The 27,934-nt window shown below is 41.1% G+C and overlaps 2 protein-coding genes across 8 annotated transcripts in view; one reads left to right on the top strand and one right to left on the bottom strand.

Moving 5' to 3' along the window:
* The window catches only part of LOC128689506 (luciferin sulfotransferase-like), a 181,633-nt gene extending 154,642 nt beyond the window's left edge, over positions 1-26,991 (bottom strand). For 3 of the 7 annotated variants that reach the window (XM_070086454.1, XM_070086460.1, XM_070086456.1), the window contains exon 1: positions 8,876-9,571. In XM_070086454.1, the coding sequence (XP_069942555.1) occupies positions 8,876-8,901 (26 nt within the window). In that variant the 5' untranslated portion in view covers positions 8,902-9,571. Of the gene's footprint in view, positions 1-8,875; positions 9,572-26,848 lie in introns of those variants that run through there. The other 4 variants (XM_070086455.1, XM_070086457.1, XM_070086459.1 and 1 more) reach the window with 4 other exon arrangements.
* Positions 26,992-27,071: 80 nt separating this feature from the next.
* LOC138852894 (luciferin sulfotransferase-like) overlaps positions 27,072-27,934 on the top strand; it is a 370,577-nt gene continuing 369,714 nt past the window's right edge. Inside the window, exon 1 of the mRNA XM_070086463.1 lies at positions 27,072-27,175. Coding sequence (XP_069942564.1) covers positions 27,117-27,175 — 59 coding nt within the window. The 5' untranslated portion in view covers positions 27,072-27,116. The remainder of the gene's footprint in view (positions 27,176-27,934) is intronic.

Raw genomic sequence — 27,934 nt, 5'->3', positions numbered from 1 at the left:
TTGCAGGGTTAAATGGCTCGGCTGTAGACTATTTAAGAGCCCCATGACACCATCTACAACCCTCCACGAATTACATGCCTATGCCAGGCATATAATGATCATCACATATAGTGAGACGATCAACTACCATCCACCCCTCTGCACCCACACCATCCCCCACCCTCTCCCCATCTCCATAATCTTCGATTTTTCCCCATTAACACAGCCCCATCGCCTTGAGAAATACATCAACAAGTCTTCCAACAATATGTAAGTGTTCCCTCGAATGTAATAGCACAGTCAAGTCATCCACATAACCCACAATGGCCGGTCGACCACTGCTCGAACCCCAAGACGAATTTATACCCCTTCCACAAACAGCCCAGTAAAAAGGGTCTTGCAGACATGCAAAAAGCATTTGAGACATGGGGGCATCCCTGACGGATGCCCCTGCTCAACTGTACGAAAACACCTAACCTCCCATTAACTTGTCCCTTGAAACCCGCCCCATTGTACAACGAACGGGCCCACGTGACTACCTCATTTCCAAAACCTTGCCTGGAGAGAGAGAGAGTTCCGGGGGTCAACGTCCCCGCGGCCCGGTCTGTGACCAGGCCTCCTGGTGGATCAGAGCCTGATCAACCCATTTCATAAACCTCCACAGAATCTTCCTTTCCACGCTATCAAATGCGGCTCTCCAGTCTAAAGCTACCACCCTCCCCCTCTCCTCGCAATCCTCAACAAACTCCCTGATATTCCCATGACCATCATATATAGACCTACCTGGTACACCAAACTGACCATTACGGATCACCTTATCAAACACTTTCTTAATCCTATTCATCAAAATTTTTGCATACAGCTTTATAGTCACTGCACATCAAAGATATGGGACAAATGCACATCAAAGATATGGGACAAAAGTCCTTAATCGCTAACAGTGCGTCACATTTCCTGACACCAACACTGCTGTATGCTGAGACAGACTTAACACCCCACCCTTCTTCATAGCATTGAGTAAACGAACCATAAAACCCGGTATTACCTCCCAGTGTTGAATATAAAATTCACAAGGGAAGCCATCAATGCCTGGTGCCTTTCCCTTACTCTTTTCCTGTAGCGTCTCCCACACCTCTGCCTCAGATATAGGCCCACCCATGAGAAGGTGATTGCGATCGTTTAACTTGCATTGTACTCCCCTCCCCAATTCCTGTATTGCATGCTCACTCACACATTTGGAGCTTACTCTATGTATTGACATAAAAGCTTATCCCCTTGGTTGCTATTTAAGACTTGTCCCTCACTATACCCATCTACTTAGTCCTGCACTAACAAACTCATAATTTCAGTCGTCTTACACCTTTGTGTCTGACTTCGTAAGACGGTTTATCACCCCACAAAGCCTCCTCAACCCTACCCAAAATGCGTGCCCCCATCAAAAACCTTATTTTTCAATACCTGAATTTGTTCTTTAAGAGCGTCAATCTCATCCACTGGGTAAACCCCAGACGCCTCTCCCTGCGTAGATAACCCTCCAGATACCCCATGAAACCATACTCCATGCAATTGGCCTCCTTACCTCGATGCACATAAAAATCCTTAATTTGAGGCTTCACAATCTCATCCCACCGTCGCACTAAATCCCACCCCTCCCAGGAGTCTACTCCCATAGATGCCCATAGACCCATGAATAGTGCCCTATCATCTGCACTCTGTAGTAGCCTCATATTCAACTTCGAGTATCCTTTAGAACAATTTGGGAGACCGACCCCCAGTCTAGCTCCACAAAAACTCCCCAATGGTCAGAGAAAAAGACATTCAACTCACCCACCTTGATTATGACCACCAGCCAAGACACATACAACCTATCTAAACGTGCTGCATAACCTCTATGCATGAAAGTATGCTCAATCCCCACATCCAACAACCCCAGCCCAGACAACAAATCACCCAAAATAAGCGAACAATAACCCGCTCCCCTCGGTTCAACGTCTTACTGCGCACCGCATAGTTCCAGTCTTCACCGACCACTGTAATTTCCGGCATGGACCTCGAATAATACACTAAGACATCTCTAACAAAAGTATTTTTAATATTAACATCATATTCAGCTGGCCTGTATACCCCTACAAAACCCACCCTCCTACTACCCCAATTCCTCACAACTCACACCACCCTACCCTCCCCCCTCCTCCCAATGTCTCATCACAAATGGGCTGGTCTCTTTTATCAACACAGCCACTCCACCTTTCAGACATCTTGAATGAGTCACGCAAATGTCATAACCATCCATCTCAAACGAATTTCCTGCCTTATGGTTATGTTCTTGCAAAAAACACACATCCACAGCATAACGATTCAACCACTCACGCACTTGCACACACTTTCGGACAGATTTTAAATCATTAACATTAATAGTTACACACCTAAATGTGCCAAAGGTGGCTTTCCTCTAGGGGCTACCTTTTTCCCCTTGCGTCGGCAAGCACCCAAGACACTCGCCTCACCTTTGTCAATCCCTTTGGTTTTTTAACCTGCCATCCTGGAACCACGCAACCCCCCATCCATGATTTCCGACCACGTCTTTTTCCCTGAACATTGTCCAGGGTTCAAGACGTCATCGGAGTCAAACAGGGTAGCCACATGCTTCCTAGAAACAACGTCTTCAGACATGTCTGTACTGGGAGTTTTCTTGTGAATTTCAGCCTCAACAGTATGAACTCTCTGACTCCCCAAATCTCTCACTTCAGCTATCTTATTAGCATAATCTAAGCTTAATCTCACCCCATCTGAACACTTGAGCAAAGGCACACACGTCACAGAATCAGATTCATGCAACACTAAAAGGTCACTCAAAGCAGATACAATAGTGGCCTCCATGTCACCTGCCTCTCTTGCTAGAGACATCTCACTGCTGACATGTTCCACCTCATCAAGGGAGGCAGTCCCAGGAGGGGTCACACAAGATGACTCTAGTAGCACAGCCCATCGACCGCAGAACTCCACGATGTCAGATGCGGAGAGTCGTACACAACCTCTTCTTCTGGAGCCTGACTGGGCACCTCGCCATCTGGACGACGGCTACACCCCATGGGCGGCTGTCGCTGAACACATTGAGCCGCCATGTCAGCAGGTTTTTCTTTGTCCCGAATACATAACGTACACTTGGGTACGAAAATCTTCTAGGTGCACGTACTACGGTATCGGCTGGCGCAGGGACATTTTCAAATTACATGACCCTTCCTGGGGACCAGCATAGAAGCCGTCAGACCACCTACCCATGGTGGCCAGGTGGATCGTCCCGTAGCGCCCAAACGCCTCACGTATATCCACTTCATTGGCCTCGAAAGGCACATCATGCACACGTACCAATGTATAATATCGAGAAACGTCATGTAACTGAACTGTCATGGCAGGGGTAACCTGCTTACGTATGTCTTGATACTGGGTCACAATCCGCTCGTAATTCTCAGTTTCACTAAATTTGACGAAAATCCTGGAAACTCCATTCAAGGCGACGCCACACAGTGATTCTTGCTGGATTCCATATGTATCACGAATGACTGCCGGTAGTAATACTTGCATCGATACACTGATTATAGAGGCGTGTATGAGCTCAGCACATACAGTTTAAATACGCCGGCGAACAACAGTCGCCATTGTAGTCAATTCAACAAAACTCCACCACCAGGTGTCGGGACAAAGCAGAAGCAGCAGACAACCACTCAGTGCGACGATTGAGCAGGGAATGATCAACTTAATTTTTTTTTTATTTAAAACTCAGGTACAAATAATATAGGTACATAAATTAATATGTAACAAGATACAGGCGGTGAGCAATAATCAACTGTGACTACACAAACTACTGAGGGAAGCAAATATATAATGACATCAGAACTGATCTCACTCAAATCAAACACTGCTTCTACGTGCTGTGCTTCACATGAACAAGTGGTCGTATAAAAAACGATAGATACCTACACAGTAATCCTTACACTCCCCCCCCCCCGTGAAAATGTGCCACTTTCACATTAGTATACACAGTGACAAATCTCGTATACTTATACATTTATAAGAACATTAAAAACTTCAATGACAAAATATATAAACACAATCCAGCCAGTAAACGGCTGACACTATAAATACAAGTAATGTCTGAACATGATGGCTCTACTCCTACCATAGAACACAATCCACACCCAAACCTTCATATACCCTATGGTAATAATCAATCGTTCATGGTGATGGATTTAATACACTACTGCTGACGCTTCAACCCCCCTGCCACATGCCCAGTAACTGTGTCTGCTGTCACCAGTCATAACCACCAACAGTCATTGATGTTAATTAGCGTCTCATAATATATATTACCCTAATAACACGCTATATACATAAACCTACCAAAATAAATAAATTTACACATTGTTCCCTCCTACAGACAGATTATTTACACTGCCGGAGATAATCTGTACATCACATCCTACAGAGAATGGAAAACATTAGACATCTAAAATAATTGTGACCATGTGTTCCGCATGACCTGCTAGTGCAGAGATTGCTTACACTCCTACCCCCCCCCCCAAGTGAAAACTGTCCAGTTTCACCTGGCTATACACAATATTAAAAAATCGTTCACTTAATCATATATAATGAACTTGTGAAAAACATCTGTTGCAATATAAAAGCTAGAACACCCAAGGCAATATCTTACATTATATTTACAATACCTAAACGTGCCACTAGTTAAAAATAGGTATGAATGCCTCATTATTATGACAAGTTACATTGTTCATTTTAAATTATGCACTACTACATATATAGGCAGACAAGTATGGTTACAGGCAACAAAATCCTTTACCAGCAAGACTCCAGTCCAATCATAATGGCACTATTCCTCCCAAACCACACCATCCACACCCTACCTCTAAATACCCTATGATACAATCAAAGATGTTTATATACTAACATGCTTATGTACATCCTTACAGTACATGAAGGACAACCTTAAGTAAATATATAATCATCGGTGTTCACAATAACACCAAGACACATTTCATTGAATATCAAAAATTAACATAAGTATGGAGATAAGGTTATAACACAATGTGACAATAACTGCCAGTGATAATATTTCTTACACTTCAGAAAAAGTGCGTTATTTCAACAACTCACACTCCAACAAATCACACACATCCTTAGCAACTGTCAACCCCAAGGAGGCGACCCCGTTTCATACCCCTGACATCCCTTCCCACAGTAGCATACACCATCCCTATCCTACCCCTCCTTCCTGATTTACAAGTCTAATAAAACCCCTAACGTAAGTTCTCTGTATCCCACTGGAAAATCCCATTCCCACCTCCGTCCATAAATATCCCTGTTTCCACACAATGTTTTATAAAACGTAACCGCTAATACCCGCCGCTTCACCTCGCTAACACCTTTCCTCCACATTCCCCACGATATGTAAATATAATCTACCATAATGTACCCCACAGCCCTAATAATACTGTCATTCATACCCACCACGCCAATACTTAATGCCCGCAGGACAAAAATGTCTTTACCCCCTATCCTATGCAGCACCCTGCTCAACCAACCCCTGACGCTCCCCATCCCCTCAAAAAAATACACTATGTGGAACGCAGAATCCTCCCCTCCACATATTCCACAGACCCCCCCCCCCCTCAACCACCCGTCTATCCCATAAAACAACACCCGACAGTAAAATCCCATGAAAAAAAACGATACATCACCTCACGTCCACGCAGTTGTAACCTTAACCTACTGAACCTTCCCCATATACTTCCCCAGTCATACATGGGGAAAATCCCCTCCACCGGTGCCACTACCCTTCCCACTAACATCCTACACAGCCTACCTATTTTTACCTTCCCCAGATCCCGAGCCAACACCAGAGCCCGCAAAACAGTTTCATACTCACGCAACTCTATCCCAGTATACATATGTTTCAATCTACCGTGTATCTTGACTAACCTCCCCCCACCAACACCCTCCCTCATCACCTCCCTCTTAATGAAGATACATTTGACCCTCCGCTTTAAATCCATCAAACCCCCCCCCCCCCCCCGATGCACAGGTAACATTACCACATCCCTTTTAAGCCAATTACAGCTCGAACCCCACAAAAATTTAAAAACCCTTCTAAGCATGTTCGCAATTGCCATCCCAGTTAAAGGGAACATGGCTGCCATGTGCCAAATCTTACTATACAATAAGACGTTAATAACAATGGCACGCTGCACACATCCCCCAATGGAAATAAGTCACTCTGTCTGACTTTTTTGGGTTATCCTAGGTTCTCTACACATATGCTGCTATGTATGATAATTCTATGTAACTGTATTTGTGTATACCTGAATAAACTTACTTACTTACTTACTTACTTACGTACTTACTTACACAAGAGTCAAATGATAAGGCCGCAATGTTCCCAAGCGACCCAGAATCCTGTCTACCAACCTAACCGAGTTTTCCTCACGTACAACATCCAGATTATCTGCATAGATAAGGCCACAAATTTTTAACGAAGTCACCCGCCTCGTCACAACTGCACTACCCCACTCAACCCTCCCCACCCAAGCCCCTAACCCCATGACCATGGACTTCTCTGAATTCACTCTCATACCAGTTGCACCTGCGAACATGTTGACTACCCCATCTAAGGCGTCCATTGACATTCCCTCCCTAACCAGAACAGTAGTATCATCTATATACCCTATTAGAACTGGCCAAAGCCTCCCAACTCCACTCCCTTCTCCCGCACTAATGCACATTTGCTGCTCCACCATTCTATAAAAGGGGTCCTGTATGCATGCAAACAAAAGCTGTGACATAGGACACCTCTGTCGAAGTCCCCAACTCATTACAATCCTCCCCTCCAATTTTCCATTAATCTGTACCCGTGGTGATCAATACCAGGCATTTGTTGGTACAAAACTGTGAAATATTGCTTGTGGAGGCTAGTACACAAAACGGGGAGTAGAATGAAATTAGCTCAGAGGCACCAACACCACCGTATGTGCAAACAATCGCAGATGGGCGATCTTAACTATGGAGGACAAGCCACGGGGGGTGTGGAAATCTTTAGTTCAAGTACTTTCCCACTTCTCAGTGCGTCATCAGGAGCTGTGCAATGTTGCAAGGGAGCAACCAAAGCAGGGAGAGAGGTCTCAGAGTAGCGTAGGTGTCACCGGCCACGGCTACCCTTAGACTGGGGTAGGTGGGTTTCTGAGATGTCAAGTATGAAATTATAAGATATAAAAAAGCCAGCTCAAAGCTTTTTCTAATCGTTTATAACAGGTCAGGTTTTTCGTTGGATACTGTACACATGGATTGCTATTATTCTGTGTGACCTTTTCAAATAATGAAAGAAAGGAATACAATGTGCTCTTTGTCCGTTTAAATGTCCTGCTCTGAGGTACTCGAATGTTCTACCCATGTACTCAGAAGTATCTCAATTTATTGTCCAGCATAAATACTCAGTCAAGACAGGGCAGGAGTCGAATGCTATCTATAACCATGTTAGTGCATGTAATCACCCACCGGGGTGGGATTTTGCCCAGATTATAGTACCAAACAGTTCTGTCATGGAAAGAAACATAATTGAATCTTCCCTCTTGAAACATGAAAGGAATAATAAAATATACAACTCAAATTATTGGTTGTACAAGCTCGATAATTATTTAGTAGAGTTCATTGTAGACAATCTTAATCAACAATGCCATACAAAATCACAGGATTGCTCATTTTGCCAAGTGGGTTGATGAATTGGTGACACCCGTCCAGTGTCTACGTACCAAAACTTTACACCTCCTCAGTTGTGATGGTTATATAACACCTGTAGTTGTTAATGCACCATACAGTGACAAGCACACAAGATAATGAGATAACGTAAGGAGAGGTTATAGGGTATGAGTAGAATTTAGATTATATAAATATTATCTGCATATTCACCGACACTGTATGGCATATTAATCGGCACTGAGAAAAATAGTAGACAATATTTATGAAGAGATTCTTCTGAGTACATCGGTAGAACATTCGAGTACCTCAGAGCAGGACATTTAAAGAGCACATTGTATTCCTTTCTTTCATCATTTGAAAAGGTAACACAGAATAATAGCTATCCATGTCTACAGTATCTAACGAGAAACTTATTTTCTAAAATCTTATGACCTGTTATAAACGATTAGAAAAAGCTTGGGGCTGGCATTTTATATCTTATGATTTCATACTTGACATCTCAGAAACCTTCCTACCCCAATATGGGGAGTAGGAGGATGATGGAAGAGTGGGGTTGGCACCGGCCATTAACCCAGTCTAAGGGTAACCGTGTGTGTGTGTGTGTGTGTGTGTGTGTGTGTGTGTGTGTGTGTGTGTGTGTGTGTGTGTGTGTGTGTGTGTGTGTGTGTGTGTGTGTGTGTGTGTGTGTGTATGTGTGTCGTGCTGTATAAGTAAAATTTGCGATTTGGCTTAAATAGCAACGCAATAATTTCGCAAATAATTTCACAATAATTTCGCAATGCAATAATTTCGCCGAAAATCATTCTGAGCCTAACGAAAAGAAATATATTTAATTGTGTTTGTTTTTTATTAAATTTATATCAACATATCTAAAACATATTTAGTTCGATTAGGCTAAATTCAATTGTGCTTGTTATAATAAGGTTAGGTATGTTCTCTAAGGTATTTTTGGTACCAAATTATTATATTTTACATTAACCCAAATGAAGAAAATATATATTTAAACGCATAAGAGAAATTTTTTAGAAAGGCCTTAATGTGTGTGTGTGTGTGTGTAACTTTTATGACCTTTGGTACTTATTATAAACAAACTTACAAGTTACAAATACGACATGTATGTGATACTTACCTGTCAGTAGTTGTCTTGTTGTCCATGGTGAAGCTTTCTTATGTTTAATGTTAGTTGTGCCTTAGATAGTGATGGTGGTTTTGTGTATGTGATGAGTGTTTTGTAAGTGTGATGGTGGTTGGTTTGTATGTGTGATGGTGGTTATTTAAGTGTGGTGGTGGTGGATTTTTGTTTTGGATGGTGGTTTTGTAAGTTGTTCTAGCTTTATATACGTTGTGATACTGGTTCTGCAGGTTTGATGGTGGGGATAGTTGTGCTGGTGTGCAATTGTGCTGGTCGTGGCTCTTCAGGTGTGTAGTGGTCGTTACCCTGCAGGTGTGGCAATGGTTTTAGTTTTGCAGTTGAAACTGTCTTATCAAGCTTGATGGGTGGTGGTTTGGCAGCGTGGTGTTTATACAAGTGTTGTGATGGTGGTTGCTGTGCGAGATACAGGTATCGCTAACGTAGAGCTGGGTGATGAAGCAAGAGTAGGTGTGTGGAAGGAGTATTAATAGAAGTGTCAGCAGCAGTGTGGGAGCAGGCAAGTATCAACAGTAACCGGGTGGTGTCGGGAAATGTCAACAGCAGCAGACAAACTTCAAAATTTAATTAGTTAAAATGAGAGTGATGGAAATGTGTTCAGCAGCAGTGAGGTGGAGGTGCAGCGTCAAGCATCAGCAACAACATCCGCACACAACAAGTATTTCCCTCACACTGAACAAGTTTATCAAGGAGGATGTGGAGGGAAGAGGGGGGAGGGTTTATATGGTTAGGAGGGGACTGGGGGGAGAGATGGGGTAAGAGTTGGGGGGAAAGATTTTTTTGTTATTTTATTTAAAACATCATAAATACAAGGCTGCTTAAAAATTAAATAGCATCACCATACATATTCTATAGAGTACACCAAGATTCACACCATAAATACCAGAAAAAATCTTTGTAACTAATACGAATAGATATATACAACAAACACACCATAAAACACATACGTATGTTTCACTAAACACACAATGCCAAAAGATATAACTGTTTGCGCAACAAATACAACACTGGTGGAAACCCCACTAAACCCATTATAACCTACATGCACATCATACAAACATGTTACATTGATGATTAAGCAATAGTTTATGTAATTTGCATACAAAATATACAGTTGTTTATAGAAATTCCAACTTAGACACAAATTCAATGATTTACTCTAACACAAATTCATTAACATAATAAATATTATATAAATTGACGATCATATTAATCGTCAGCAATTTCCATCCATTCCATAAGTGTTCAATCTTGATACCTATGAACTACGTTTGAATCACAAACAAAAATCACAATATTACGAAATATTTATAGGATAAATTTGGACGACTCAGGGTAATTTACACGTGTTATATCCCTTTAATACTTTGGTGATTCACAGACTAGAGTGAACAGTAACAGTGAAGGGATAAAATATGAATATATATATATATATATATATATATATATATATATATATATATATATATATATATATATATATATATATATATATATATATATATATATATATATATATGCAGGTCTTTAAACCCAAATATCTGGACCTATAAAACACAATCAAAAACAAAATACTAAGAAAATTTGTGACTCGAGAAAAAACGAGTCTTTACACAAAAGGAAAGCTTCAAAAACCCTGTAATCGGGAATACAGCCGCAACGTGCCACACCTTACTATACAATAAAACGTTAACAACGATCACACGTTGGGCCAGAGTGAGATGTTGGGGCCTCAAAACACCCAGACGTAATGACACGATTGCAAACAAACCATACCCCGGCCGGGATTGAACCCGCGGTCATAGAGTCTCAAAACTCCAGCCCGTCGCGTTGGGCACTAGACCAGCTAGCCACAATAAGATTCATCCAACTAGGTATATTTCTACACCATAGGAAGGTTAGCACAGGCACCACTGTGACCACAAATGCAAGTTTTTACAGACGAATCTCCAGCTAGTGGCTAACGCGACGGGCTGGAGTTTTGAGACTCTATGGCCGCGGGTTCAATCCCGGCCGGGGTATGGTTTGTTTAACAGAAGTCCATTAGTAAGGCCTCACCTAGATTATGCAGCTCAGTTCTGGTCTCCATTTTACAGAATGGATATTAATTCATTAGAAAACAGTGTCTGACAGAGTGAATATAAAAATGGTATACATCTCTTCACATCTCTACTGCTCCTACCTACTTTCTGTATGCGACTGAAGAAGCCTACTATCTAGGCGAAACGTTTCTGATTAAGTTATCTAACTGTTGTCAATGTGTCTTACTTATCAACCTGTTGGTATAGTATATCATTTTGGTATTCACTATTTCAGGCACTGTAACACAATGGCATTTTGATACAAAAGAGAAAACACCTTAAACAACTTTTTCAAGTGAGAATTGTTTGATCTGAGAGGGACGTGACCTCTCATTGGTTACATTCTCACTACTACTACTACTCTGCATCTCTCCTTCCGACAGTATATAAGTCTGCACACATTCACGGACACATTCACTCAGGCATGCAATAGCTAGTAAGGCCCTTGCGGGCCTCTACAAGCTGAAACATGCCTCCCAACGCAGCAAACTACACCTCTACAAATCTCTAATACGTCCTCTGATAACTTACTCTCCTCTAGCCCTCTCTCTTGCAGCTAAAACAAACTTACTTAAACTGCAGCGTGTCCAGAACAAGGCTCTGCGCTGGATGCTTGATGTCAAATGGGAGGACTTCGCCACAAGCACGTCTCTCCATGCCCAATTAGACATCCCTGCGCTGAATCTGTACTGGAAGACGCTCAGTGACAGACAGATAGACAAACTTGAGACACGACGTGACTACTGGACCTCTCTCCTTGACGAAGACATATGCAGACCCACAACCTCTTCTACTCCTTGCATGATCCTGCTCCTAACCCTATTTACAAATAACCTTGGATTCTCTGACAGGTACCATTCTTTTACCCACGTTCGCCTTAGCTTTTGGGTTAAGACATGGCTCAATTCTACACTCCTCTTTAGCGTTAATCTTCGCCTGTCCTGTCTTCCCCGCTCACCCCACCGGAGTCCCAACAGAAGAGCCTGAATTTCTCTTCTCCATATCTGTCCCACGATCGCCTTCGCTGCTGGGTTAAGCCCTGGCTCTATTTCTACGACTAAGAACACTCCAGCACTATTCTTCGTCTGTCCCGTCTTGCCCTCTCATCCCATTTGGGATATTACCTGAACTTTCGTTTGTTCGTTCGTTCGATTGATCTTCAGATTGTTCCAGACTATGGAACAGAACTCTTCTCAAATCAACGACTTCAAGGGTGATTAACTGATTGCATCTTCACATCTCTACTGTTCCTGCCTACTTTCTGTACTCGACTGAAGAAGCCTACTGTGTAGGCGAAATGTTTCAGATTAAAGTTACCTAAATGTTGCCTATGTCTTACCAAAACCGACAGTTTAGCTCTATCTTGATGTGAAGAATAATAGTGTACATGGGAACAGTTATTTGTAGGTTTTCTGTAAATTTTAAAATTTGAAGTCATTATTACCTTTAATAATTAAAATATCTAGAAGAGGCAATGACTTCATTTCCTTAAACTCAATAGTAAAGTTTATAGAATGGGCTAAGCTATTTAATTTAATAAGGAAATGTTAATAAGGAAATGGTTTATATCTACATTCTTAACGGAGTTTACCTGGAGAGAGTTCCAGGGGTAAACGCCCCCGTGGCCCAGTCTGTGACCAGGCCTCCTGGTGGATCAGAGCCCGATCAACCAGGCTGTTAATGCTGGTTGCACGCAATCCAACGTTCGAGCCACAGCCCGACTGGTCAGGTACTGACTTTAGGCGCTTGTCCAGTGCCTGCTTGAAGACAGCCAGGGGTCTATTGGTAATACCCCTTATGTATGCTGGGAGGCAGTTGAACAGTCTCGGGCCCCCGACATTTATTGTAATGCCTCTTAACGTGCTAGTGACATCCCTGCTTTTCATTGGGGGGATGTTGCATCGTCTGCCGAGTCTTTTGCTTTCGTTGTGAGTGATTTTCGTGTGCAAGTTCGGTACTAGTCCCTCTAGGATTTTCTAGGTGTATATAATCATGTATATCTCCTGCCTGCATTTCAGGGAGTACAGGTTCTGGAATTTCAAGCACTCCCAGTAATTGAGATGTTTTATCTCCTTTATGTGGGCCGTGAAGGTTCTCTGTACATTTTCTAGGTCAGCAATTTCACCTGCCTTGAAAGGTGCTGTTAGTGTGCACAATATTCCAGCCTAGATAGAACAAGCGACCTGAAGAGTGTCATCATGGGGTTGGCATCTCTAGTTTTGAAGCTTCTCATTATCCATCTTGTCATTCTTCTAGCAGATGCGATTGATACAATGTTATGGTCCTTGAAAGTGAGATCCTCCGACATGATCACTCCCAGGACTTTGACGTTGGTTTTTCGCTCTATTTTGTGGAATGAATTTTCCTCATGTTTACCATATCGGAGTAATTGAAATTTCTCATCGTTGAATTTCATATTGTTTTCTGCAGCCCACGGAAAGATTTGGTTGATGTCCGCCTGGAGCCTTGCAGTGTCTGCAATGGAAGACATTGTCATTCAGATTCGGGTGTCATCTGCAAAGGAAGACACGGTGTTGTGGCTGACATCCATGTCTATGTCAGATATGAGGATGAGAAACAAGATGGGAGCGAGTACTGTGCCTTGTGGAACAGAGCTTTTCACCGTAGCCGCCTCAGACTTTACTCTGTTGGCTACTACTCTTTGTGTTCTGTTAGTGAGGAAATTATAGATCCATCTACCAACTTTTCCTGTTATTCCTTTAGCACGCAGACATTAAATATCATCAGTATATCTGAACCATTTAGCTCTAATAGGGAGGACTGCATTAAGCTGTCTTGTTTCCAAAAAAAAAAAAGGAAATATTTATAGGTTACTAAGAACAAGTGAAAGAGGATTTCCAATTGCCAGACTAAACTTTTGAGTGTAAAACTTATCATTAAATACAAATTTTGCATCAATAATGCAAAGTTTAGTAAGTGTAATGATAGTAGGAACTGGCAATGGTAAATTGCAATACATATATATATGTCGTGCCGAATAGGCAGAACTTGCGATCTTGGCTTAAATAGCAACGCTCATCTTGCCAAATAGGACAAGCGAAAATTTGTGTATGCAATAATTTCGCCAAAATCATTCTGAACCTAACGAGAAAAATATATTTCACTGTGTTTGTTTAGTATTAAATCACTGTAAACAAATCTAATATATATATAGTTGGGTTAGGCTAAAATATATTGTTCTTGTTATAATAAGGTTAAGTAAGTTTTCTAAGATTCTTTTGGAGCAAAATTAAAATTTTTTACATTAACATTAATGAAAAAAATATATCTTTAAAAGTATAAGAGAAAATTTTAGAAAGGACTTAATTTTAAATGAGTTCTTGCTAATTGACCAGTTTTACATATTCGGCACGACATATATATATATATATATATATATATATATATATATATATATATATATATATATATATATATATATATATATATATATATATGTATATATATGTATGTATTTATATATTTGTATATATATATATATATATATATATATATATATATATATATATATATATATATATATATATATATATATATATATATATATATATATATATATATATATATATATATATATATATATATATATATATATATATATATATATTTGCATATATATATATATATATATATATATATATATATATATATATATATATATATATATATATATATATATATATATATATATATATAATTGTTGATTTTTTTTATATATTTTATTTAAAACTAATACAGTTTAACATAAAAATAAAGAAACAGTATGGATCTCAATCAAATTAACTGACAAACGGATTGCACCTATATGCTCGCAAGATATTGCTGCCAAACATACAATAAGAACTTACGGCAAGAACATACCTAAAAAAAAGTACTGTCACAGGGTCATGAATTGACATATATACACATTCATTAATGCAAAACCTTGCATATATATAACTTGTACATATAACATGACATCTGACAAAGGCACAATACACTTGAACATAAAATATACAAAAGTTATGTCAGTTAAATCCCATCCTTCGCATTAATAAAAAAAAAAAAACCTAACATCATAATCTTACTAGAACATCTACCTACGTATCCCTAACAATACAGCTTTACATATACCAACATACGAAAAAAAAAAAACATAAACCGTCTAGATATGTCTGTATACCATACAGACTAAAGATCGATACCATGCCCAGCCCTTCTAGGGTAGGGTAGGTGCCTGAGCCCGAGCCTTTAGCTCATAAGACTGTCATTCCCATTTGCCCCCTTGGGGCGGGGATGGCAGACCAGAGAGGCCTAGCTTGTGGCTAGGCCTGGGGACAGTTGGCCCCGAAGATGAGGAGGTACTTGTGCCTCCTCCCATGGGAGACTTAGGTCTCAGACACTCCCTAAAGAGGGAGCCAAGGCCGGGCCACCACTTGGAAAAGGCCCGGGCCGGGAGAATACCGGCTAATCTTTAATAATAATAATAATAAGACTAAAACTTAACATCAAGAACTTAGCATTGACACCAAACCGGTATCAGGGTACAGACCATAATTATAAACTTTAAAAAGAATCGAGTCATACATATATAAAGTATTACATAACGTCTGACCCATGACAAAGGCTCAATACAATAGAAAGGGATATATATATATATATATACACACACCCACACACACACCCACACCCACACACACACACCCACACACACACCCACACACACACCCACACCCACACACATACACACAAAAAGTTTCACAAAATCACATTAATCAAAATCACTGTATGCACAAAGCAAAACAGTATCTAAGTATATCTCATCGTGCAAAAACTCAGCACGTAACATACATACAAACTAAAACACACTTCATGTCGCAAGTAACTTACTACTCAAGAATCGTGTCATACAAGACTGATACACATCAAATTATACATAAAAAAATCTACTATATTATACCTACATTCTGAAAAGTGTGTATCTAACATAATGAGACCTTGAGCTCTACATCCACACTTGGCTGACATAAAGTCTCAATGAAAACCAGGAAACCTTTCCAAACCCACATTCACAACACTCTCACGACCCCCCCCCCCAAAGGAGGCGAGCCCGCTGTGACCCCCTGACTCCCTCCAACCTATGAAAACCCCTTCACTCACTCATTATCAATCACAGATTTACGAGAATCCCTAACGTTAGCATTCTATACCCCTCTGAGAAAGCCTGATCCCACCTCCTCCCATACAAATCTCTGTTACGACACATCACATCGTACGATAGAACGTTACCGCAAGAACCTTTCTTCTCTCCTTACTATCCCCTCTCCCCCTCATCACCCACGACATATATATATATACTCTACCATGATATAATCTAAAGCTCTTATGACACCCTCGTCTAACCCACCCGTATCTAGACTTAAAGCACGCAGAACCGACACCCCACGGCCCCCGACCTTCTGTACCAACCTACTTAACCAGCACCTAACCTCCTCTAGCCCTTCACAAAAGTAAACTACATGGAACGCAGTCTCATCCCCTCCACAGATACGACACCCCCCACCCTCTACAACCTGTCTGTTTCGTAGTATCTCACCAGACGGCAGGATCCCATGCAGGAAACGAAACATCACCTCACGCGCCCGAGGGTTTAACTTCATTTTACTAAATCTAAACCAAATACTCTTCCATGCATACATGGGGAACAAACCCTCAACTGGGATAACGAACCTACCTACAAGTAACCTACACAAAACCCTTATACGAACCTTTCTCAGTTCCTTAACCAACATCACAGCCCTCAAAACGATTTCTCATTCCCTCAACTCCATTCCTCGATACCACACACCCAGCCTGTCGTGTATCATTCCCAACTGCCCCGCGTTCACACCCTCACGCAACACTTCCCATTTAATAAACACACATTTAGCCCTCCGTCTCAAATCCATCAACCCCAACCCACCCTGACTTACAGGTAACATTACAACTTCCCTCCGTAACCAATCACAACGTGAACCCCACAAAAATTTGTACACCCGTCTTAGAATTCCCGCAATCGCTGTCCCTGTAATTGGGAACACAGCTGCAACATGCCAAATCTTACTATACAATAAAATGTTTACGACTATCTCACGCTGTATAAGAGTTAGGTTCCTGGGGTCTCAGAACACCTAGACGCCCCACGATCCTTTCCAATAACCTATCCGAGTTTTCCTCCCGCGCCGCAACCATGTCATCCTTATAAATAATACCACAAATCTTTAAAGACACCGCCCATTCTTTAACAACATTACATCTCCCCCCACACCCCCCACCCAAGAACCCAACCCCATGCACCTTGACTTCGCACTATTTACCTGCATACCCATGGCATTTCCAAATAATTTCACAACCTCGTCCAACACTCCCATTGGCATCCCTTCACGAATGAGGACAGTGGTGTCGTCAACGTATCCAATTAAACCCGGCCAGGCCCTCCCACCCCCACACTTCCCTCACATGGCGTACATAAGCTGCGGTCAACCATTCTATAAAAGGGGTCCTGGAAACACGCAAACAATATTTGGGACATGGGGCATCCCTGTCTAAGGCCTCTACCCATTGCAATATCCCTCCCCATACACCCATTAATCTGTATACTCATTTTCGCCCCCTTGTATAGCGTATTTACCCACTCGACTATTTCCTCCCCAAAACCCTGTCTCCTAAGTATAACCTACAAAGCTCCCCTTTCCACTCTATCATATGCTCCCTGCCAATCTAGAGCCAACAAAGCCGCCCCTTCACCCCCACCCTTAGCTTCCACAAAACTTCTCAGTATCCCATGTCCTTCAGTCATCGACCTTCCCGGCAACCCAAACTGAGATTTTGACACGACCCTTCCCACAACACATTTGAACCTATTACCTAAAATTTTTGCGAACACCTTATAGTCTGCACACATCAGTGATATGGCTCGGAACTCCCCAAGGGTGGGCTGCCCCTTGACCTTCGGGACCAACACTACAACTGCTGTTACCTGCTTCTCCCCCAACGTACCCTTCTCCTTCATACGATTAAATAACCTAACTATAAATTCCCTTATTAACGTCCAATGTTGTAAATAAAATTCTACTGGGAGACCGTCAATACCCGGCGCTTTCCCCTTCCTCATTCCCCTTAACGCATTCTCTATTTCCTCTGCCGTAATAGTCCCACCTAAAGCCTTTCTATCACTATTTCCTAAATTACACGTCACATACGTACACACCTTGTCCAACGCCACGTCACCCACCCCCCCACTGTTCCAGTACTTCTCGTACCAAGCCTCAGCATACGCACACATCCCCTTCGTGGTTCGTATCTCCTGCCCTGCTCTATAATTCCCAACCATCTCCGTTACCTCTAAACATGGGATAGCTGTCACCGCCTGCCTTTGCTTTTGATGCCGCAAAACACACGCTGACGGCTTGTCACCCCAAAGCACCTCTTCCACCCCTGCCTGCACCCTTACAGCTTGAAACCTTTCATTTTGCAACACCCTCAACCTCCCCTTTATTTCAGCTATTTTATCCATAGGAAAATTATTCCCACCTACCCCCCGCCCATAGCAACCTCTTAATCTATCCTCTAAATAGTTAGCCAGTCCATATTTTAAATTATTAATATGTTTTCCTTCTCTCACATAAAACTTTCTAATCCTTTCCTTTGCAACACTATCCCACCATGTCACAATGTCATCCACTCCCTGTTCTTCCACACTAAGCTCCCTCCATAGGACTGAAAATCCCTCCAACCCCTCATCATCACCTAATATGCTTATATTTAATTTCCAATAACTTCTATATATGTCTGCGAGCGTCCCCCACCCAACCTCCACCACCACTGCCCTATGATCTGACATTGTAGCCTCCACAGTACTGAAAGATTTCACATCCACTCCCTGAGAAAGGTACACTCTATCTAGTCTCGCAGCATATCCACTCCTAACAAACGTATATTCAGTCTCCCACACCGCCCCCCCCCGAAGGCATCACGTAACCTAACATCCCTTAATAAATCCCTAAGAGCCACAGACATATATCCAGCCCCTTTTGGGTCCACATCAGCCACCCTGATTACACTATTCCAATCCCCACCAACAATTGCTACCTCTGGCAGTGCACTTAAGAAAAACACAAGATCCTCACACACAAAATCATTCTTTACCTTGATGTTATTTTCTGCCGGCGCATACACACTCACAAAAGACACACGCTTACCCATCCACCATCCATCCACACGCAACACCCTCCCTCCCCCCCCACCTCCCTCGCTTCTCTGCAAAACAAACGGGCTCGTCTCCCTTATTAAAATTCCCACACCACCTTTTAGATGGGGAGATGGCAGGGTAACTACTCGAAATCCTGCCACCTCCAACACCCTACCCTCTTTAAAATTGTGCTCCTGCAGGAACACAACATCCACTCTAGATTTGCTCAGGAAATTACGAAACCAATCTCTCTTCATACCGCTACATAATCCATTAACATTTACAGACATACACCTAAGGCCTATTAAAGTTTCCACCCCTGCTTCCTCTCATCACTCCAGAGCTTGAATTTAAGTTTGACACCTTCAGAGTGCTCTCTTTCCCTCCCCCCTTCTTCCGGTGCCTCCTATCATGGCTACCACCACCTACACCACTACCTTCGCACTTCACCTCAGTCTGTTTCCCAGGCCTTTGTGCAGGCATAAGGACGTCATCAGAATCTGACGTAGCCGCCCTCTTTCTCGTGACCGTAATGTTACACATATCTTGATCAGATGTTGCCTCTCGATGAACCTCCACCTCTACCTGAGAATGGTTTAATGATTCAATGGACGACTCCAAACCACCATCACGTCCCAAATTATCATGTCTCCGACTTTCTGGAAGCGACGGCTCTCCGATGACACTACGCCCAGATGTAACGTCCCTCTCTGGTGGTGACAAAGTCTTCAACACCTCCACCAATTCTTCCTCAATCTCGAGAACCTTCTCCTGTAATTGCTGCTCCTCCTTATCCACAGGAGACGATACCTGATCAGGCAGCTGGGGGAGGGACTCCAACTCACCACCAGTCCTGTGTGCCCGATCCACTATCTCGCTCCACAAAACACCACGCCCTCCATCCGATGTTTGTTTTTCACCTGCCACCTTTGAAGCAGGGGCTGTGACATCCACCACAGGTCCAGGCACACGTCTTCGCTTGTCACAGGTCGCCACTTTGTGATCATACTCACCACATAGGCGGCATGTACGTCGTTGTCCTGGGTACATTACCATTACCTGCGTCCTGAAATCTTGTAGATACACATATGATGGTATTGGGTGCCTCAACGTCATTTTGAGGTTGAAAGAACCCTCTGGATAACCAGCATAGGCACCTGCCGCCCACGTACCATGTTGAGCATAATGCACCGTCCCATATGTCTCAAAAACTTTCCTTATATCCGCCTCGTCCGCCTCAAAGGGAACGTTGCATAACTTGATCCACGTATAATGCCGTGAAACATCTATCAATCTTACACTGACAGCTGGTGTGACGCTAAGACTTACGTCCTGAAACCTGGTGACTAACGATTCATAAACCGTAGCTGATAGCAGTTTGACGAATATTCTTTGGCTTCCGTTTAATGCTACACCATACAAGTCACTATCTTGTACGCCATATGTCTCCCGGATGAACTTTGGCAATAAGACTTGCGCAGAACTAGGCGTTATCGTTCCTTGAAGTAGCTCAATGCCTACAGTATTTATCCTGCGTCTCACCGCCATCTTGACACTCACAGTGTACCAATGTTGTTAACAGAGGCGTGATAGCACCACTTCACACTGCTGCAGCCAGGTAACTGACAAGGGAGTTCGCCTACAAACAGCAGAGGGGTGCAGAGCACAACCGCACTCTACCGTGGTCAGGCAGCGAATGGTAATTGTTGATTACTAAAAGTATCCAAAACATTTTTAATTTCATCCTCAGATGGGTCTGATTCAAGAAAATTCTTTTCAAAATGTGTATAGTCTGAATTAATTATTTCCAGACGTTGTGTAATTCAAACTTGACCTCAAGATCATCAAAATCTATGTTTGTATCTTGAGTTAATCCTATACAGACTGAAATTAGATTTTCTAATTGTGTAATCTTAGTCTGTAAAGACTGAAACTTAGTTTTCAAACAAACCATTTTAATGGTATACTGAAAATTCTAGCACCACTTAGAGTGTTCAAAAAACACTGTACTGCTATAAACAGCTGAGTTTTTGTTATGCTTAAGTCAGCAATAATCGAGTCAGACACTACTGACCCGCTAAGCTTAACCTCAGGGTCAATGACCATGAAGGGTACAGGGTACATATGGCTGGTGTTTATGGCTTGAGTTTGCTGTGTCAGCCTGACCACGATGATTAATCGTAAATAACGATGTTATACACTTCATTCACTATACACTATAAATGTCACTGTATAACTGTAAATTACACGTGAATATTACTTACACATATATAAATGTCACTGTTTATATATATATATATATATATATATATATATATATATATATATATATATATATATATATATATATATATATATATATATATATATATATATATATATGAAAGCTTAAATTTATATATATAGTTCCTTTAATGTAACAGTTAGATCTATAAGAAACAAACTTTAACACAATCTTGTCTCTTAATTTCTGTCTATAAACATTATAAACACTATGTGTGTATACACTCAGAAAAACTGAACATCAGTTGGGTTGTTGTTATCTTAGTCAGCGATTTTCGAGCTTGGAGCAGTGGATGCCGGGTGCCATCCCCCGTTTTCTTGTTGGGTGAGTCACCCAGCTCGCGTTTTCTTTGGGTGAACGCTGGGTGAGCGCCCGTTTTCTTTTGGCTGCCAATTCTCTGTGATTGAGTCTGGAGGGACTCATATATACTTATTTATATTGTGAAACACTAGTTTTACAGCTTTTTTCGAAGGACCTTGGCTCGTAGGTTATTTGTACACTGTAGTACAACGTATTTGGACCACAGTTGGCCTTTATCCGGTTCGAGCACGACCAAAATGTTGAGAAATGGGATTACCAGCTAAGCTTATAATAGTTTGTATAGGGAAAACTTAACTTAGAAAAACAGCTCATCGCCTACACAGCCGCCCCTGCAGACGAGGTCTTGAGAAGCTGTCGAAGTCATTCCTCAACAGGCTGAAATGAGTTATAATTTGTAAGATTATAAATTACCCCTCGGGGGTGTTATGTCAGCATATTTCATTCACTGATGGCTGATAAACTTACTTGTGTGGACTCAAAAGTCAGCCCCTTACTGCCGACTATAGGTTGATTACAAACTCCTTGCAACTCAAGAACTGCGCAGTCCCCTGTACTACAAGAAATTCGTAACCTACCTTGCTCTTGTAGCGTGAGCTATGGTGTTCTTCACACCTTCGACAGGTATCGGTGACTTGATAGAAGCTGAAGTGTCCTTGGATTTCCACGTCTTCCGTAGTCTAGGAATACGCACACTGGTACACTATGTTCCACAAGATTTGTCTTTATTGTTCACAATCTTATCACTAAAGAAGCTGATCACACTTCTCATAAGTGTTTATTGTGTTTTATGAGACACTTTGTTCACACTAATGCACAGATCGCTCTTTGTTGGTTATCCTGGCATCAGCGTCACTCTGAGTAGAGTCAAAAGTAATCTGAAGATGCCACAGCGCCCCACGCCGTTACTGCCCCAGCACAAAAGAAAAGCTGACCTAGTACTTTTGCTTCCTTGCCACTTCCTCTATGAGGCAAAGCAGAATGTTTAAATCTTGCTGTCTTAAGCATAGACAACAATGTCCACTATCTTTACTATGGTAATAAAGTGGGAGCAGGATTTTCCTTAATTGTCCTGCTAAGGTAAGAGATGTACTGTCTCTTATTAAAATACACTCTGCAACACTGGACTGCAAGGAGCAGCGGTCGCTTGACCACAGGTCGTATACTAGTACTGCATCTGGGATCAATTACTTGCTGTAGCAGTAAACAAGATATTTGCCCCTTCTGAGAGGGCTGGGCCCCTCAGGGCTGAAAGGGGCTGAAGGGGCTGAAGGGGACTGAAGGGGGCTTATACCCCCCTCCTGGAGAAAATTTCTCCACAATATATATAGGATGGGGTCCACCTCTGGTGTAAATTGTGGGACCCATAGCCTCGGAGAAGTGGATAAAAAGGCTTCAAGGAAGAATATTTGGATTATATATTTGGATATATATATATATATATATAAATATATATATAATATATATATAATATATGTATATATATATATATATATGTATATATCTATATATATATATAGATATATATATATATATATGTATATATATATATATATATATATATATATATATATACATATATATATAGATATATATATATATATATATATATATATATATATATATATATATATATATATATATATATATATATATATATATATATATATATATGCAATAAGATCACAGTAAACAGGTGATTTCAGATTATGCAAAACAACCACTCTGAAAGAATAGAGTAATGTTAAAAACAACATAGACTTGGTTGATAAATTAAGCTCCTTGACTGACTTAAATGATTTTAACATGGTTAGTTTTGATGTTACTTCCTTGTTTACGAAAGTTCCTGTTGGTGATTTATTAAGTTTCTTATCTGAAGAACTCGTTAACTATGATTTACCATTGCCAGTTCCTACTATCATTAAACTTATTAAACTTTGCATTGTTGATGCAAAATTTGTATTTAATGATAAGTTTTACACTCAGAAGTTTGGTATGGCAATGGGAAATCCTCTTTCACCTGTTCTTAGTAACCTATACATGGAATTTTTTTGAAACAAGGTTGCTTAACACAATCCTCCCTAATAGAGCTAAATGGTTCAGATATGTTGATGATATTTTGTGTCTTATGCCCAAAAATGTAGATATACACCATTTCCTTGGAAAATTAAATAGCTTAGCCCATTCTATAAACTTTACTGTTGAGTTTGAAGAAAATAACTCATTGCCTTTTCTAGATGTTTTAATTGTTAAGGGTAATAATGAATTCAAATTTAAAATTTACAGAAAACCTACAAATAACTGTTCCTATGTCCACTATTATTCCTCGCATCAAGATAGAGTCAAACTGTCTGTTTTCTCATCAATGATTTTGAGAGCTTTACGAATTTGTAGTCCTGAGTTCATAGATGAGGAAGTATCCAAAATTTATGAAATAGGTAATGATTTAAAATACCAAAGAAATGTAATTGATAAATCTTTTAAAGTTGCTAGAAATACTTTTTCAATCCAAAAAGGGACAACCAACCTTATTCAACTAAAAATATGTTGGTTCTCCCTTACCATGAAAACTTGGTTGATATGCCTTCTCTTCTTAAGACTTTTAATATTAAAGTTGTATTCAAAAATCTTGATACAGTAAAAAAAACTTTTGATAAAGAATTCCCCCCAAAATGCTGATGGATGTGTCTATAAGATTCCTTGTAAAATTTGCGATAAAGTTTATTACGGTCAAACTGGTAAAAATCTCGAACTAAGATTAAAACAACATAAATATAGCATTAGAACTGGACAAGATTCCAATGCTCTATTTATTCATGTAAGAGATTTTAACCATCCAATTGATTTTCAAAAAGTTGAGAAAATAGTATCAAGCAAGTCCATGGTCGACAGGAATATAATTGAATCTTGTTTCATAAAAAGCAGTTTTGACAATAATATGAATATTTCCTTTGGTTTATATAAATTAGATCCATTTATAATTAATAGAATTTGGGAAGAATTTAATAATGCAGTGGACAAATAAAATTTTTTACATTTTCTTGGGTAGAATAGTTTGTTGGTGAGTTGTGCAAAGGACCTGTCCAGTTGGGCCGGCGCGCGTCAGGTGTTTAACCGTTGTGGGATCTGATAGTGAGGTGGTAGCCAGACCCATTATATAGCTTCCTTGGATGCTTTGCATTCATAGTTCCTTGATAATGTGAGTAGTTACGAAAGCGCTTGGAATTTCTCTATTCTTTCAGAGTGGTGTTTTTGCATATATATATATATATATATATATATATATATATATATATATATATATATATATATATATATATATATATATATATATATATATATATATATATATATATATATATATATATATATATATATATATATATGCAAAACAACCACTCTGAAAGAATAGAGAAATTTGCAACGACTTCACCCACCACTGTTGAAACCACACCTATGACTTCACCCACCACTGTTGAAACCACACCTATGACTTCACCCACCACTGTTGAAACCACACCTACGACTTCACCCACCACTGTTGAAACCACACGCACGACTTCACCAACCACTGTTGAAACCACACCCACGGCTTCACCCACCACTGTTGAAACCACACCCACGACTTCACCCACCACTGTTGAAACCACACCCACGGCTTCACCCACCACTGTTGAAACCACACCCACGACTTCACCCACCACTTGAAACCACACCTACGACTTCACTCACCACTGTTGAAACCACACCCACGACTTCACCCACCACTGTTGAAACCACACCCACGACTTCACCCACCACTGTTGAAACCACACCCACGACTTCACCCACCACTGTTGAAACCACACCCACGACTTCACCCACCACTGTTGAAACCACACCCACGACTTCACTCACCACTTGAAACCACACCTACGACTTCACCCACCACTGTTGAAACCACACCCACGACTTCACCCACCACTGTTGAAACCACACCCACGATTTCACCCACCACTGTTGAAACCACACCCACGATTTCACCCACCGCTGTTGAAATCAAACCCACTACTTCACCCACCACTGTTGAAACCACACCCACGACTTCACCCACCACTGCTGAAACCACACCTACGACTTCACCCACCACTGTTGAAATCAAACCCACTACTTCACCCACCACTGTTGAAATCAAACCCACGACGTTATCATTGTTCCACTGAAGAATTAGACACGTGCAATTTCTAGACGTTTCGGCAACCAGTGGCTTTATCAGTACATATTCAAGGACATTATGTGAAGACTGTCTTGATATGTCCTTGAATTATATTGATAAAGTCACTGGATGGAGAAGCGTTTACAAATAAAGATACTCCGACATGTGTAATTCTTCAGCTCGTCGGAATTATGAACCATTAATGTGCAACAGTAGTTTCACAACGCCTAGGGAATAAAACATTTGATCCATGGAAAGTTACCTCCAATTATGTGAATCAAGAGCCGTTTACCGGTACGTAGGATCTCTTCCTCTTCAAGTTAAGATCTAAATAAGGTTACCTCAGTGAGAGAGGTGATGTACAGGTTAATTATAAAGTTGACTTTACTCCCGACCCCAGTATCAACTATTGAGAAGCTCCGCTCACACCTCAGGCTGTCTACTCTCATTTACCAACATTTATACTTGTATTAATGGCAATGTCAGCAACAAAGAAGACCACTAACTGTACTTTACATTTTCCAAGTCTGGTTAGCCCAGCAATGATGATGAGTATGGTGCAGCACTTGGCTATTTTATTGACGAAACGTTCCTCCTACACAGCAACGTTTTGTTAGTCGAAAACACAGCTGATTGCAATGGAGACAGAAGAATAAGTGGAAAGGTAATCTGAGGTGACCAGTCCCTCAGCCCCAGTGGAACATGGTCAGTCTCAGCCTTAAAAACCATCTTGTTAGTACTGGATACCATTTATAATATGCAAGCCAAATACGGCTTTTTTTTTACATAGCTGTGGTCCTCCTTTTAGAATGCGACCCACAGCAGTTAGGAACCAGATACCTACTTACTGCTGAATGAACAGGACTATCAGGTGTAAGAAAACCTTCCTCAACGTCTCGCCCCACCATGGAGGTACACGTCACCTACAGCGGCAACAAGCAACGTAATACTAAAACGTAAGAATACTCGAGACGCACTATGTCTTACCTCTCTGCTACTGACATATTCTAGTTTCTCATAAAGAGCTGAGTCAGCTTACACAACACAGAATAATCTCTCATAAATTAGATATAATATTCGGCCAAGGACGCCACCCCGTGAGGCCCGTGTTGATGGCTAGCGTTGATAAGGAAGCGTCATTCACAGTCACACGCTGCCTGCTGGCTGTAAGGTAGGAATTAATGAACTTAAGAGTATGCTCTTGAATCCATAATGTTTTGGTTTTGGAGCACTATATTGTGGTCTACAGTGCACGATATTGTTGGTTACAGTGCACGATATTGTTGGCTACAGTGTGCGATACTGTTGGCTACAGTGCAGGATATTGTTGGCTACAGTGCAGGATATTGTTAGCTACAGTGCACGATATTGTTGGCTACAGTGCACGATATTGTTGGCTACAGTGAACGATATTGTGGTCTACAGTGTACGATATTGTTGGCTACAGTGCACGATATTGTAGTGTACAGTGTACGATATTGTTGGCTACAGTACACGATATTGTGGTCTACAGTGTACGATATTGCTGGCTACAGTGAACGATATTGTGGTCTACAGTGTACGATATTGTTGGCTACAGTGCACGATATTGTTGGCTACAGTGCACGATATTGTTTGCTACAGTGTACGATATTGTTGGCTGCAGTGAACGATATTGTTGGCTACAGTGCAGGATATTGTTGGCCACAGTGCACGATATCGTCGGCTACAGTGCACGATATTGTTGGCTACAGTGCACGATATTGTTGGCTACAGTGCACGATATTGTTGGCTACAGTGCACGATATTGTTGGTTACAGTGCACGATATTGTTGGCCACAGTGCACGATATCGTCGGCTACAGTGCACGATATTGTTGGCTACAGTGCACGATATTGTTGGCTACAGTGCACGATATTGTGGTTTACAGTGCCGAAAGTTTTTCTTATAT

The sequence above is a fragment of the Cherax quadricarinatus genome, chromosome 18 (genome assembly GCF_038502225.1).
Source record: "Cherax quadricarinatus isolate ZL_2023a chromosome 18, ASM3850222v1, whole genome shotgun sequence".
Classification (NCBI taxonomy): Eukaryota; Metazoa; Arthropoda; class Malacostraca; order Decapoda; family Parastacidae; genus Cherax; species Cherax quadricarinatus.
The sequence above is the reverse complement of the archived record's forward strand: the minus strand, read 5'-3'. Positions and strand labels throughout refer to the sequence as shown.